This window comes from Python bivittatus, unplaced genomic scaffold, assembly GCF_059951505.1.
Source record: "Python bivittatus isolate LINGU-HERP-01145 unplaced genomic scaffold, Pbiv_v1 ctg000560_np1212, whole genome shotgun sequence".
Lineage (NCBI taxonomy): Eukaryota > Metazoa > Chordata > Lepidosauria > Squamata > Pythonidae > Python > Python bivittatus.
In genome coordinates this window covers 7,960,896-7,976,845 of record NW_028277083.1, presented here as the reverse complement: position 1 = coordinate 7,976,845, position 15,950 = coordinate 7,960,896, and the positions used below count along the sequence as shown (strand labels likewise).

The following is a 15,950-nucleotide window of genomic DNA, read 5'->3' as shown; positions in this document are numbered from 1 at the left end:
AGCAAAACCACATCAGGCCTCCCCTTTCCGAGGCAGCTCTGATGCAGGAGGGCAGTGAAAGGAAACTTCCCCTTACAAAGAAGAGCTTGAGGATTTCAGCTCTTTTTGCAAGCCAGGGGAGGGGCTGAGAAGGGGTGAGAGGGAGAGAGGCAGCGAGAGAGAGTTGAAGATGAGAAGCCATCTCAACTGCCCTTGCATGATTTGATTTTGCCTCGATATATGATTGCCACCAAGGCTAGATCAAGGAGTTAGCATCCTTGGGCACCCACCACGAGCCATGCTGGGAATATGGGGTGAGGGGAATCCTGGCAACTTCTGGAAGGCGGAGATCTAAGGAGTCAGTGTTTGCAATGTTTTGGGACTTGTCTCCAGCAGGGTACAATGGCTGGCTTTGCCCATCGCTTTGGCCTGCACCAGTTCTGCTATTCCTTGCTTTAACTGGGGACAAAGCAACAGGGCAGCGAGGGGGACCATGGTGAAGGGGTGACATCTTTGACACAATCCCGCCAAAGTCCGGGCTGGCAGCAGAACATCTGCTCGAGCCATGCATAGTTCAGCTTGCAGCATGGATCGTGGTCACGCGCATGCTGGTTCCTGCATTGTGGCGCACCGAGGGGCATGCTGAAATTAAGCCGGGAAGATCCAGACTTCTGTTGTCCATCTGCTCTGCAGTTACACAGGAAGAAAAAGCATCAGTGGTTGGCTATCGCTGGCTCAGAGACGGAAGGATAAGAAGATGTCCCTTTTTCAGATAAAGCAGCAGTCCAGTCTGTTCTTTCAGCTCAGTCACCCCACCAGCCCTGAGTCCACCGCCATTTTGTAGAATAATCCCTTCTGGGCTCTTAATGCTGCTGGGGTATCAAATTCTGCCACTTGTCCGTTGTCCATCACTAAAATTCTGCAAATATTAGAAGCGGGCAACGTTAACCTACAGACCCAGTTGACGAAATCTTTAGCAATGGATACAAACTTGCTAAGCTCATAGAAATGGGTGAACTTATCAATGGGCATGATGTCCCAAGGGCTGCAGAAGGGGGACTTCAGAGCTGCAAACTGCCCATTTTCGGTTATAAAAGTTGGTGCGGTTTTTGCCTCCCCTCTTGTTAAGTGCAGGATACATTTATCTACCCTTGCATTCTAAAAGCACAACATAAAAGGAAAGGGATTGGGAGGGAAGAAGAAAAGAGCACAACTTGAAATGCTGCTTGAAATTACGAATTTTTTCACCCTCAGGAGAATCTTTATAAAATGATGTGTTGTTGGTAGAGAAATTGTCTAGAATGTATACAGGCACTTCACATCTCTGCTGGGAATGTGAACAACATGAAGGGACATTTTATCATATACGCCGGATGTGTAAAAAAGCCAAAAACGTTGGATACAAATACATACATTAATTCAGAAGATTTTAAAGACTAATGTAGAATTGAAACCAGAGACCTTTCTTTTGGGATTAATGGATAGACAGCTAGGAAAAAAACATGGAACTTTGCTCTTGTATATGACAACTGCAGTGAGATTACTATATGCTCAAAAATGGAAAGATTCGACACTACACACAATAGAGGAATGGTTGGTGAAGATGATCAAACTTGCAGAGATGGCTACATTTACTTCTTTGATTAGAGAAGAAACAATATCTACGTACATTTAAGGCTGACTGGAAACCCCTTATAGACCTTTTGCATGAAATGGAAAAAAATGTATTTATGATTTGTGGTTTTGATGATTAGGGGAAAAAATGGATAATAGAAAAAAGGAGCATTTTTTTGAAATCATAGAGTAAGAGATAATTTTGCAATCGTACTTATATTTGGAACATCTTGCCCCCGGAGGTGAGACAGGCCCCCTCACTCCAGGCCTTTCGGAGGGATTTGAAGACCTGGCTCTGCCATCTGGCCTGGGGCGGGGAGGGAGGATGTCAGAAATGGGGTTGGCTGCCCCCTTAGCGGCCTAGTGTGGCCCCTATCAGCCCCTTGGATTTTTTAGCTTTTTTATTTTTGTAATGTCTGGTTTTTATAACTTTTAATTGTATTTCTGATTTTAGTTTGTTGTAAGCCGCCCAGAGTCCCCCGTTGTGGGGAGATGGGCGGGGACAAGTCAAATAAATAAATAAATAAACCTTCTCCTGCAACCCTGGTCCTTCGCACCAGCTAAGATTCTAAGAGAAAGTGAGGCAGAAAACCAGTGGATAGAAATATGAGATCCAGTTGGATTTTTTAGCCTTTTTATCTTTCTCTGTACTTTGGTTTTATAATCTTTTAATTATGTATTGCCGATTTTAGTTTGTTGTAAGCCGCCCAGAGTCCCCTGTTGTGGGGAGATGGGCGGGGACAAGTCAAATAAATAATAATAATAATAATAATAATAATAATAATAATAATAATAATAATAATTTGCTACAAAGAAAAGTGGAAGCTTCTTTCTATATCTTTTTAATCTTTTCTTTCTGCACTTTTCTTATTTTTTCCTTTCTGTATTAGTTCGTGTTAGTTGTTATGTTCTCTTTAAAACTTTTAATAAAATTTATATATATAAAAAAAGAAATTATGACTTTTTTCTAAGCTGGAATGGAAAAGAATTCCAGGAGAGGAAGAACCAAAGATTGATATTTACCAGCTGAGTTAATGGAGCAAACAATTTTTTCTACTAAGTAATAGGTGACAGAATGTGGAAGATGTCTATTGGTGTTGACTTCTGACTGGAGTTGAGGGTGACCTAATTTTCCTTCTCTTCTCCTTCTACAACCTATTTGTCATTCTGCAGCTTTCTCTTTATTTTTGGCACTTTGTCAAATGTATACTCTCATTTTCTAGGTATATGTTCCAAATGTGACTCCTCCTCCTTCTATTTTTCTACTCCTGATTTCAATCATATCGCTACATATCCCTCTGTTTCTTCAGGCCATTTTATGATTTCTATTGGGAATCCTCTTCGAAGGCACCTCTTACCGGTCAGATTCCATCATGGCATTTATCCGGTGGGCGATGGTCAGAACTGTGCATTCCTTGAACTGACTCCTTAGGGTGGCCTGAATCTGCAGGTCTGTTTCAAGGGCCACAGCTGCGGTGGCCTCATCCAGAATCAAGATTTTGGCTTTCCGAAGCAGGGCCCGGGCCAGACAGATGAGCTGCCGCTGACCGACACTGGAAGAAAGATGGTGGGACAATTAAAATCCCAGATCTTCCCTATCTAGTAGGGGGCAGGGGAGGAATCTGTTTGACACAATACTTCTGTCTATTTCCATGGATCTTGAGAAGGGCCTCAGACCACTTGCAGAAGTGCATAAAAGAGGAGGGGAAAGGAAGGAGATTCCAGTTGTATGAGCATCTGGAACAATGTGGAGCAACAACTTGGGGCCTCCAGATGTTGATCTACAATAACCATGATAAAATGGGACTGCTAAGAGTTTGTTGCTCAGTTACAATTGGAGGACTACAGGTTACTCATCCCTCTCCTCCCTGAACCAACCCAATGAGGTTACTCCTGGGGAACTCAGCCTATGTCTACTGATCCTAAGAACATGGGCATTCTACTAGGAATGACGTATGGATGACTCCTGTATGGTGTTAAAGATGTTTAGCAATTAATTAACTGCTAAAGATGTGAATTAAGTTGGAGTTGACTGGATTGGCACACTATAGTAAAATAGCAACCCACAGTTCACAAACTGTAGTGGCTGGCTTTCTACAACACGCATGGTCCAAACGAAACCATATGCCCAACAGGGCTGTGCAATGCTTCAGATTTGATTGGAAAATGATTCTTTGGAACACAAATGTAGCCTCCGACTGATTTAACCAAGCCCAATTTAGTAGACTTTGGTTGTACCAGACCAGATTCCTATCCAGACATTCCCCCTCCCCCGCCTTCTAACAATACTATACAAATCTGTTGCATCTGAAGTCGTCTGGATGAAGCAATTACATTTACATTAATTTTAACTGTATACAATTTGCAATAATCTATGGTATTTACATAATGATGTCAATATGCAAATGACGTACATCACCACAAATGACAACACTTGCAATTTAAACAGAGTGATGGGCACCCTCTTCCCCAAACAGTCTGTTAAATCAATGATGCTATTATTTTAAATGCCCTTTACTGGTCTTATCTTTGAGTATAACCAAAGTGTTAGGAATAAGTGCTAGGAATTAAACTATAATTGGCCTCCAGTTCTAATCTCCCACCAATTACCATCCATCTAAAAAGAATAGATCCAAGTCGAGGCAGGGGGTGGGCATGAGAAACCTTAATGAGCCCATAACTCTAAAAATCCAAGCAGAAGGATGCTTCTTCCTACATTTTGTGGTTTGAATACCTCAGATCTCCACCTCCTTCAGAGCACTCGTAGGCCAGCTGACCTGGCAAATCTGAAACACAGCTCTTGAGTTGGGTCTGTTCCAAAGCGGTCCAGATATCCTCATCTGAACACTGATTCAAGGGATCGAGGTTCACTCTCAAAGAACCCCAAAACAAGACTGGGTCCTGAGCACAGGGAGAGAAGAAAGGCAAGATATGGAGGCCTATTTTCACAGGAGAGAAGATACACTTGGGGATCAGATAGATGAAGAAATGTGTATGCATGGATAAAACACGGTTGCTAAAATGTACAGGCGTGAGAAGATACAATCAAAAATGCATATAGAACACTGACTCTGCAAGGCATTGAAATGGCATTCTTCACAAAGCACGTTGGCCCAAATGAAATGCTCCTCCTTGAAAGTATGAAAGCAGTCAGATGCTTCCACTGCACTGCTGGCGAAACAACTAAGTATGCACATGGACATGGGGACAACCAGGGAAGCCATCAGTGCTCCTGCACTAAGCCTTCCCAAGGTCAAGGTGGCCTCAACATTTCAAGATGGGCTGCTTCACTTATGCCAATTGCTTTATGAAGTGCAGTGCCAATATATTCTATTCTATTATTACAGTGTTGAATGTTTTTTTCACACACATGCAGACATATGAAGAAAATAGCCATGGTCTTTGTGGAGCTTTACAGCTTACAGAACCACAGCAATCCTTAGGGTAACAAAATAATAAGAGATAAATTTAGGAATGGGCAAAATGTAACCTTCCAAGAACAGAGCATTCTACTCTTGGAATGTTAGGTTTTGCATTTTCCTAGGATACTTCTAAAGACAATACAGTGCAAATTAAGAATAGGTGGTCCTGGAACGCTGGCTGACAGTTGAGAAACAGAAGCAGGAAATCATCTGGTAGTTTTTGAGAAGACATGATGTAATGGTACACAGGAATGACCTTGGGAGACAGGAGGAAGGGCCACAGACTAGGCAATGGTCAGATAAGAGGCAGCTGAGCCCACAGAAGGAATATGGCAAACATCTCAGAAGGGATCCTCCCCAGTTTCCTGGACTGTAAAGGTGAGGGGGGAGAGATGTTCTTTCAGACTTGCAAGATTCTGTTAATGTAACCTTACAATAAAGTTAGAGCTAGTACTTCTGGGTGTCCTTCTTGTCTGGACTACCTTGCAAGGATGACACATGGAGACCTGATTTGAGTATCTAAGAGGAATATATGACCCTCTATAAACATTTAGCTTCAATTCCTTTTTTCCCTTCTTATATTGACTTGGTATCATGGTAGTGGCCCTATAATTACCCATGTGCACTCAGACAACCTCCTACAAGATGAAGAGGTGGACTGCAAAAAGATCTTGATCCCAACTGGAACACCATAGCGAAAGACTGAATGAAACCTCGGTGTCTGTTGAAAGTGTTACCTTGGATATCAACATATTTGGGTGAATAGGACAAGAACAGGATAAAGTGAAAGTGATATATTGACTTCATACCTGTGGGACAATCGTAATTTTGCTTCTCAGGTTGTGCAGGCCCATTTGGGCAATGTTGACTCCGTCAATCACAATCTCTCCCTCCGCAGCTTCCACGAGCCTTAGAAGCCCCATCGCAAGGGAAGATTTCCCAGCCCCTGTTCTTCCAACGATGCCCACCTACAAGAGAGAAACAGAGGTTTGAGAAGGAAGGACCACCTGCTGGGAAACAACAAGAGGAGATAACTGTTCCTCACTATCCTGCTTTTGAAAATGTATAAAAGTCTCTCCTTATTGTGTTTTCACCACAACAACCCCATGAGCTTTGCTTATTAAAAGAAAACAAAAAAACTGGTTCAAATCTACCATGAACTCACTGGTCCAGTAAGGGCTTCCATCTGCATCTTGCAGATCCAAATCCAACAGCCTAATCCCTACTGCACACTGGATTTTTTAAGGGACCAAACTTTCCAGTGAAGGGAAGGAGACTTTGGAGTAGATGAACCTTTGGTTTAAGTCATCAGAACTCTTTTTACATCCCTTTATTATGTCTTACCTTCTCTTGCCCTTTGATTTTTAGGTTGATATTCTTCAGAGCTAGACTTAATTCTGGCCTGTATCGTAGGCTATACCCCCTGAATTCAATTGCCCCTTCAGTGGGCCACCTGTCACCTTGGAGATGATTATCTAAAGTCCATGGAGCCTGAAAGAGATGCAACAATGATGCTAGCTTACATCAGCAAACCCCAAAGAGAAACTCCAAGAGGCAAAGCTACAAAAACAAAAATATTATTGCAGCAATAAGGACTTAAAACTACTTGGGGTGGCTCTTTTCAGGAGGGTCAAAGACAGACATGCTTCTGACTGCACAATTGGGATACATACATTGCACTGAACCTCAATATCAAGTCTTCATTTTGGCTCAGTTTGATGTGTGAATGGAACTAGTATGGTTTGCCAACAAGGGGTGTCCAGCCATATGCAGCTGGGAAGATGATGGAAACAAGAACTATACAAAGGCAAGTCAAACGTCTTTCATGCCAATCTGGGGTAAACACAGAACCCTGGAAACTGAAGGAGGAATTTCCCAGCCACATTGATAGTGAGTGTATTGAGTAGAGTCTCTTTGAATGATTCGAAATGCTTCTTCCCAGATTTCTCTCCACCTGGACAAAGTTACTATTTATGAGATAAGCTGTCAACTGATTTGCCTGCTGTCTCTTGATTGTTTATATCTGCTCTCGCTTCCATTCCCTTCCTGCTTCCCCACAATCTCTCAAATATCACGAAAAATGCACCCCCCACAGATAGGCCAGTCCTCAAAATTTTTGTATGTTTGAATTTTCCCCATTGGCTTATCCATGGGTAATCCACAGATTATCCATTTTTGGTTGTATTTTGGTTAAAAATTTGAGGGTCATCTTATCTGCAGATGAGTTTATCCATGAGTTTCTATGGGTACTTTAAAAAAGTATCACTGTATATACTTGTGGATAAGCTGTACTCATGTTGTTGGGTGCATTTTGGCACCTAAAATTCTTGGCTTATTCATGAGTATATTAGAGTAGGTAGGTAGGTAGATGGATAGATATATAGGCAGGCAGGCAGACAGACAGATCAGGGTTAATTAAGGAAGTGAGCTGTACCATTTTGTGACTGAAGAAAAGTCAACACTTACCTCTTTGGGTGTCTGCGAATAATCTCTCACTCTCTCCACAGACATAATGTGGTTATCAATTTCTGCCGAGGCACGCACCATCCAGTTCAAAATGCCAGTGATCTGGCAGAGAAGGAGGAGAGTCAAGGATCCCAGGCAACTGAAAGTTCTGACCAAACCTCAGAAGCTAAATGCATTACCTAAAGTTCTAGGAGGCTGCCTGTCATCCACTTACCCCAAACTATAGTTTAAAGTTGGGTAATTCCTTCCTTCATCCAACAGGGACTTGCACAACTTTAATCATCAATGCCACAGACCCAATGCACTGGAAGAAACAGGAGGTCAGTAGCAGAGGACCAGCTCTGCACACCAAAGTCTTCAACTGGATCACCACCTCTCTGTTGCTGAAAAAGGGGTGCAGAAATGCATCACCCTTGCCCAGCTATTTTAGGCGATGGTACCCATCAGGCCCTACCAGCATCCTCAGTGGAAAGGACTATGGGAGATGGAATCCAAAACATCTGGAGAGGACCCAGATGCCTTTCCTTATGCTACCAGGTCCTTTTAACTGGAGATACTGGATGTGGGATTTCTGCAGGCAAAACAAGGATATTTTACCGAGCCTCAGATCCTCGCAAGTCAAACAGAGTAGAAGGGGCATGCCAGCTCCAATGATCAAGAATCAGGGAGGAGGAGAAAAAGGGGAGGAAGAGGAAGATAGTATAAAATAATCTACACCTTATGAATTTCCTTCTTCATAATGCAGAAAACCAGCGATTGCAATGGGTCGTGTTGAGCTCTAGCCTTTTAAGTGATTGTCATTCTTTTACATAGTCTTCTATTTTATACCACACAGTTATAGCTCTTAGCATTACAATATTAGTATTAAACAGTTTACTTGGAGTTTTTAATGACACAGTGGTTTTATATTTCATGTTAGCTGTTTTTATTTCTCCTCAGTTACTATTCCGTAGTTTTACCCCACTGATCAATATCTCCACTCGACACACATTTGCCTTTAAAACCTTAAATTACAGTCTTAGTGGCACTGGTATCATGATTACATACCTGGTGCAAGTGATCTAAATTTTAGTCAACTCTTATGGTAGGTTGGTTAGATTACCACCACAGTGGGACAGCTATACTTTTATTCTTGAATAGTTTTTTGTGCTGGTCAATAGCCAAAACAGAGAAATGACTACTATCTTCTGGACTTGACTGGGGGCATATTTGGGGATGCCTCCACTTCTCTTCATGCCCTACGCTGAACAGCAAGAGGATGGCTGTTTCTTCTAGCAGGCAAGAAGCCAATTCAAACTTTTGAGCTCACCTGCAGAGCACAGGAAATGGAAAAGCCCACCATGCCAGGACTGAGATGTGGTTTGTATACCACAGCGAGTAAAGCTGCGAAGAGGACAATGGTGTTCCCCAGAAACTCGATGTTGGTGGCAAGCCATCTGGAATAGGAAAAACAAAAGGGAAGGGAAGGGAAGGGAAGGGAAGGGAAGGGAAGGGAAGGGAAGGGAAGGGAAGGGAAGGGAAGGGAGAAAGAAAAGAAGAGAAGAGAAGAGAAAGGAAGGCATTAATATTTCCCTATACTTAAAGAAGAACTGAGTTTATGAACATATACTCTACTTTTCTAGGAGATCAACCTCCATAGCGTTTAGAAATAAGATCTATAAAAGTCTTCTTAGACCAGTTCTCATTAGCCCTGGATTACCTGTAGGCCAACCTGGCACCTATTTATGGTCAGCTGAGAAAAAAGGAGGTGAAAAGGCAGCGTTTCTTCTTGCTCAAAAGGCAGCTCTCTGATTAGCCATTTTGGGAAGAGAAGGTTGGATCACACCAAGTGTTTAGCTGGATCTGGGTGGGTTTGAATTCTCATCTAATCCTCCTTTTCTCCTTCTCCCTGAATAAGGTATTCACCATGTAACATCCTATTTTTGATATTCTATGACAGCCTTCCCTAACTTATTTTGGGTTTGTTTTACAGTGCTGATATGGTGTCTGCTCCCTTCACAGCTCACAACAATTCACAGAACTACAATTAAGACTGGAAAAACACAGTTAAACATTATTCAATCACTAAAACAATACATTTTAAGGCAATTACATTTTAGTTGTGACACCCAAAGTTAAAACAATCGAGTTAGTACCCTCCAAGCGTGTTAGGATGGTCTGACCTTGTTAACCTGCAGCTTTGGAATTCGCTTTTTATCAAAAGAGAGGCTAAGTTTAAATCTAGGTTTAAATCTAGGTTTAATTCATTGTTTAAAAATGGAATGAGAACAATGAGATTGAAGACATTTCTAACATTTCAATAACCTTTTTTTTTTTTAAAAAAAAAGAATTTTAGGGTAAAATTGGGGTAATTTTCTCCAGTTATTTTTTCCCCAAATTGGTTTTTTTATCTTTTTCTCTACCCCCAACAGTAACCTTAGGTCGTTGTGTTGTTGTTTTCTTCTTCTGTTTGGCCATATACTTTATTATATAACCAGTGAAACCTTTTTTTAAAATCAAATTTTAAATGACAGCCCTGAAGCTCTATAGCTATGCTTCAGAGATAAGATATGTAAATTTAGATAAACAACACTCTACATTAATAAATAGCATTGGTAACAAAATGTTAATGGTCATGTTTTCAAAGTTTAATCAAATTTGGTAAAAAAAAAAAAAAAAAAAGTTTGGGGACAAAACCTCCCAGAATTCCCAGTTTTCATGGCCAACCAAGATGACTGTTTGTCAAGTCTGTAAAGGGTTTGCAGCCCTTCCTTTGGGGAATTGGAGTCCAAATTCTTCTGGAATGACTTTAATTCTGAATTTGTCCCATGCCTGCATTGCTCCAGGTCTAACGAGGCTGAGAGAGCTACCATTGTCACCTTCACCAAGCTGTCTCTGAACACAGTGCTTCAATGGCCTCCAGCCACTGACATTCTTTATACCTGTCAGCTACAACTGCAGGAAAAGACACCCGGTGGTTTTCGTCCACCCTGACATCGTTCTGGAAAATAAACCGCTGCTGGGCCCTGTATGCATGAATGAGGCTGCTCCCGTCAAAGGTTTCTGAGATGTTGGAATAGATGGGTGAACGGCTTGCAGCTTCCAAGCGTTTCAGCTGGCAGGACGTGGTGACGAAAAACACCTGAGGGAGATGGGTAAAAAGAAGAGGGGGAAGTCTATGTTGATCTCGAAGGCTTGAGTCTGGCTTGGTGTGAGCTCAGGTTTGCACACAGGAGGTGAGAGAGCCTTGCTGTGATAGAAGGAACTCTCCCACTTCAGAGAGAAGACTGTGTGCTTTAGCACTTGATTTATAGGGAAAATTCCCTGCAAGAAGAAGCAGAGCACCAGAGGAAGTGAGCAGGGCTTTCTCTTCCTTGCATGGACTTTGCTTTTATGTTGAAAATGTTTGCATGGTAGGTTGCAAAGCTTCCATCATAGAAATTTACATTAAAAAGACAGACATATATATGGAAAGTTACATTAAATACACACACACATGCATACGTTTCCCTATATTTATATCTATACAGGTAGTCCTCGACTTACAACCATTTGTTTAGCAACTGTTCGAAGTTACGATGGTGCTGAAAAAAGTGATTTACAACTGGTCCTTGCACTTACAGCCATTGCAGTGTTCCCGCGGTCACCTGATCAAAATTTGGGTGCTTGGCAACTGGCGTGTATTTATGATGGTTGCAGCATCCCAGGGTCATGTGATCACCATTTGCAGCCTTCCCAGCCAGCTTCTGACAAGCAAAATCAATGGGGAACCACGTGATTCACTTAATGACCACAGTGATTTGCTTAACGACCACTGCAAAAAATGTTGTAAAATCAGTGCGGTCATGTGATTGATTTATATTTCAAATTTAGTCACTGCCCATCTAACTCAAGAGCGACTCTGGGTGATTGCCTCACTTAATGACTGCACTGTTTAATGATGAATTTTCCGGTCCCTATTGTGGTTGTAAGTTGAGGACTACCTGTATGTATATCTGTATCTGTATCTATCTATAGGAGATTTATGTGCAAACCCACGCAACATACAAAAACCAAACACTAGGAAATGGCTGGGGTCTAGAAAGTCAAGATGGCTGCTGCAACTGCATGATTGAAGCCACACAGATATGCACCACCTTGCCTATTCAAAAAAGGTGGGGCTTCTATCATGTGTCTCGTCTTTTCTGAGCCTCTCTTTGAAGATGCCCCTGCCAAGAAAAGTCACACAAGAAGAATGGATATGGACCATACCCCTGCAGTCCCAGGTAAGAGATTCAGAATGAAAACCTGTTTAATAAACCTTCTGCACTAGAATCCTGATAGCAAAATTTATCAGATTTCTATTCCCTGCCACCAGCCATCTTATCTAGGCAGTGCCATCTATTCCGAGGCACGCTGACCCCAACGTGATGTCCTGCATGCCATGATGTTATTTTGCACAAACAACATGAGTGATGCAAGTGGGAAATTCATGTTGGCATGATGTCAGCTTTCCTCCCCACCCCATGCCATCTGTATATAACCTGGGATAGAAAACAGCCTCTAAGCCCACAAACAGTTAAAACTGATCCCCTTTTTCTCATGTTTATAATAAAGCCAAGGCTTTATCTCCTGAAGATGCTACACACCTGGAAAGCAACATACAAGGCTGACAGAGGAAGAATAGCCACTAAAACAATCGGTGTGGCCACCACAATCACAATGTAGATCTCCAGAAGGTTTAACAGGAAGCCCAGCAGAGACTTCAGCTTGTCGGGGATGATGGAATCAATAGCGTCCATTTCTTTGGAGAAGCGGTTGAGCAGGTTCCCGCTGGGGGTCTGTTCAAAGAATATCATTGGAGACCGGAGAACATCTAACAGAAGCTGCTGGAAGAGCCTACGGGATGCCACGATCCCAGCCAAAAACACAGCCGCTACCGACCCAAATTTTCCAACGGCTGCAACAGAAAATGAAAGATTCCAGTTGTTTCAGGAATCGATGCCTTCTTCTTATCAGGGTTATAATCACTTAAAAGTGAAATGGGAGGCTATATAAATCGAATGAATGAATGAACGGATAAGATGTTTGGCGGTGATGGTTTTCTGTGAATGAATTTAAGGTCCTTATCTTTTGCTGTTTGTGGGGCACCTAAGATAGGTCACTATCATAGATTAAAATCAAAGAGAACCATTAGATGACAGAAAATGTGAACGGGAAAAGAGAAGGCAACAGAAGAGAACTTAAAACGGCAAGGGTACATATCACAGAGAAGGAGAGTGATCAGATCTTCTGAAGCGGGGACGTTTCTTAATATGGGTACCATGCCCCGAAAGCCCAGTATTCTACCTGCCATTGCACATGAGCCTTTTGGAAAGATTTGACTAGTATAGTGATTAGGGAGAGTTGACATGAGGGGAGTTGTAATCCAACGTATCTGTAGAATTCCCCGTAGTGGGAAAGGGTAAGTTAGGATGCCAGAATAGGAGCAGGAAGATCAACCATAAATTTCAGTGGATGATCTTGGATCAACCATCCAATTTCAGCTTAAACTGATCTCATGGGTGGTGAGAATAGAAGCTAAGCACAATGGCAACTATGTCTTGAGCTTATGTGCAGATAAGATGGGGTACAAAAGAGAATGAAAGGAAGAAAGGAAGGAAGAAAGGAAGAAAGGAAGAAAGGAAGAAAGTTTTTTTAAAAAGCAATCTTCATAAACTGGTGGAGTGGACACTGTGCATTGTTTCCCATGCAAACCCTATTTATATTAACCCTGGGTTACTGTGGACTGCCCAGACTAACACCACGGAAGGAAAATTCCTCTTTGCAGGAAAGCTGAGTGGTGATCTGGAAAATGGGGTGGTGTATAAAAATGGTACAATCAATAAATGCATGAAAAGGGACAAGGACTTCAAAAAAGAAAAGAAATGACACAAATAGACCATACATGGCCAGATATTATAATAAATATACAATCTATTATATGTATCACTTATTTAGGGGTGTCTGGCAGGTTGGGGGTCAAAAATGTCAAGGTGGCAACTACAGTCCCATGCAGTCAAAATCCTGCCTTTTTAATGTGCATGTAAAAAAGCAGGTAGGGCTTCAATCACAGGGTTGTGGCTGCCATTGTGGCTAGACTGACCCCCTTCCCTGCGGACACACCTGTATTCATTCATTCATTCATTCATTCATTCATTCGTTCGTTTGTGTGTGTGTGGTTCTGTTTTAATATTGCTTTATTGTATGATAAGATGCAAGCAATGTGTACAGGAGTATTTATACAGCATTAACTCATTTATTTCTTTGTTTCCTGGTAGAAGAGAGTTGGACCAACCTTGAGTGAATCCTAGGAGAAAAAAGACGCCCACGCGGAGCTGGGTGTGAGGTTGTGTCCCATTGGAAACGGGGTCATTGGCCCACAGGCTGAGCCAGTAGCCACGGCAGAACGAGAAAACTTGCTGGCAAGCAAACAGGAGCACGATATAAGCCCAGAAGAGGGAGCCTGCTGTTCGCAGGTACATCAGGTATACTGAAATCTTTACCTAAACCAAGGGAAGGAAATAATAATAGTATTAATAATATTAATAATAATACCAACCATCATCATCATCATCATGAGGAGGAGAAGAGGAGGAGGAGGTGGTGGTGGTGGTGGTGGTGGTGGTGGTGGAAGACCATCTGGAGAGCTAGCAAAAGAAACAGCACCTCAAGGTGTTTCATCCTGTTCCTGCCATCAGTCTGTATGTTCAAAGTCACCTCTCTCCACCAGCTGCTTCTCTGCTAGGGGCAAACGAAAACCACATCTCACACTTGCTTGGATGTTTTCTGAGTGTGTGCAATGTTGACAGAACTTACATAGGCTGGGTTTGCACAACACTCTAGAGCAGTGTTTTTCAACCTTGGGAACTTTAAGATGGGTGGACTTCAACTCCCTTAATTCCCCAGCCAGGCATGAAGTTGCAGGAAGCAGGCCTTTGCATGAACCCAACATATGGCTTACCTCTTTGGGCACACAAAACATAATGGCTAAGTCTGCATCTCATGCCAGCTTAGGGTTAACATTTAACATATAGTGTGAACCTAGCCAGGATGTGCTGTTTGGCCCAAGCTACAGGCTCCTGATTTGAGCCTCAGCCGTCTACCCTAGACACATGGGCACGTGCACATAATATTATCTTACCACCAACAACAAATGAAAAAAATGAACAAGCTTTATCACAATCAGTGCTAACTGAAAATACCACCAATAACAAAGATCCAGAGAGCGGCAATTAACCCAGGTAGGTTTTCTCCCCTCTGAAGCACTGTTGTGAGACAGAGGGTAATATTCTTTATTCCCAGTTCAAGAAAACTCAACTTCTTCCTAATCAGGAGAATGCAGCTTGGTCTGTTCTCCAAATCACGAATGCCCAAAGCTGCTTGAAAGAGAAAAGGGCCCCCATCAAATGAAATTGTGAAGCTCAGCCTAACAGTAAGTTCTTCCACTGGGAAAAATGGTGGAGTGAACAGTTCCCTTTGGAGTGGAACTGTCAATGTGGCAGATTTGGGGCTCAGGCAGCAAGTCCCATACCATCTACCTAAATCAGTGTTGTCCAAACTTGGCCACTTTAAGATGAGTGGACTTCAACTCCCAGAATTCCCCAGCCAGCCATGCTGGCTGGGGAATTCTGGGAGTTGAAGTCCACTCATCTTAAAGTGGCCAAGTTTGGACAACACTGACCTAAATCTACCATACCCAGCTACCCTCCCAATGAATCAAACAAGAAGATCCTTTAACTTACCCGCCCCGTTTCCTGCTTCTCATCTTCTGCTTTTGGTCTTATTCCTTTCTCATCTGTTGGCTTGTAATGGTCTCTCTTGGCCAAAGGCTCACCCATCCTTGATTCAAAGGAAAGAAAGAAAGAAAGAAGCATCAATTGCACTCATTTGAGAGAAGAGGACTTCCAAAGGCTTTCTCTGGGGCTTTTGGAGGTGAGTCTAGCACAAAGCTAAAGGACCTGGACTGATTTACAGATCACGAGGAGGAGGGAAGAGGAAAGAAGAGAGGAAAAAAGAGGGACTTCTCAAGAATGGGTAAAGGGTCTCCAATGATGAATATGGTAACTTTTATTTACTATTTCATCTTAGTTTATTTGTATGCTGCCCGTTCCTGAATGCTATGGCTACATCACTTATATTGCCCAGATACCTCACCGTGAACTCTAGAAGCAAACTGCAAACTCCACTGCAGAACTTGGAGAAATCTATTTTGTAGTATCTGTGGCCTTTGTCGCTGCTTCCCTGGGTTTCGCTACAGCAGCCCCAATTGCTGGAGAGAGGTGTTACTAGTAAGTAGTTGCTGGTTACTAGTCGTTACCAGTTCCCACTCAGAATAAAATGTATATAAAGAGAACCATGGGAATGTGGTTTCTATCACTTACTTTCCAGGGGTTTCAGAGTGGGTCACAGGAGTTGTGGGGATCATCTTAATGTTTCCTGCATCTGTGGAGTTAAGATGGACCAAAGTCT

General features: G+C 42.4%; 1 protein-coding gene across 5 annotated transcripts in view; it reads right to left on the bottom strand.

Moving 5' to 3' along the window:
• Positions 1 to 669: 669 nt before the first annotated feature.
• ABCC6 (ATP binding cassette subfamily C member 6) overlaps positions 670 to 15,950 on the bottom strand; it is a 31,216-nt gene continuing 15,935 nt past the window's right edge. For 3 of the 5 annotated variants that reach the window (XM_007433651.4, XM_025170144.2, XM_025170143.2), the window contains 12 exons: positions 15,863 to 15,923; positions 15,224 to 15,320; positions 13,777 to 13,984; positions 12,089 to 12,399; positions 10,403 to 10,602; positions 8,791 to 8,917; positions 7,482 to 7,583; positions 6,360 to 6,506; positions 5,825 to 5,983; positions 4,328 to 4,494; positions 2,952 to 3,146; positions 670 to 898 (listed from right to left, as the gene is read on the bottom strand). In XM_007433651.4, coding sequence (XP_007433713.2) covers positions 787 to 898; positions 2,952 to 3,146; positions 4,328 to 4,494; positions 5,825 to 5,983; positions 6,360 to 6,506; positions 7,482 to 7,583; positions 8,791 to 8,917; positions 10,403 to 10,602; positions 12,089 to 12,399; positions 13,777 to 13,984; positions 15,224 to 15,320; positions 15,863 to 15,923 — 1,886 coding nt within the window. In that variant the 3' untranslated portion in view covers positions 670 to 786. Of the gene's footprint in view, positions 899 to 2,951; positions 3,147 to 4,327; positions 4,495 to 5,824; positions 5,984 to 6,359; positions 6,507 to 7,481; positions 7,584 to 7,629; positions 8,127 to 8,790; positions 8,918 to 10,402; positions 10,603 to 12,088; positions 12,400 to 13,776; positions 13,985 to 15,223; positions 15,321 to 15,862; positions 15,924 to 15,950 lie in introns of those variants that run through there. The other 2 variants (XR_015797436.1, XM_025170146.2) reach the window with 2 other exon arrangements.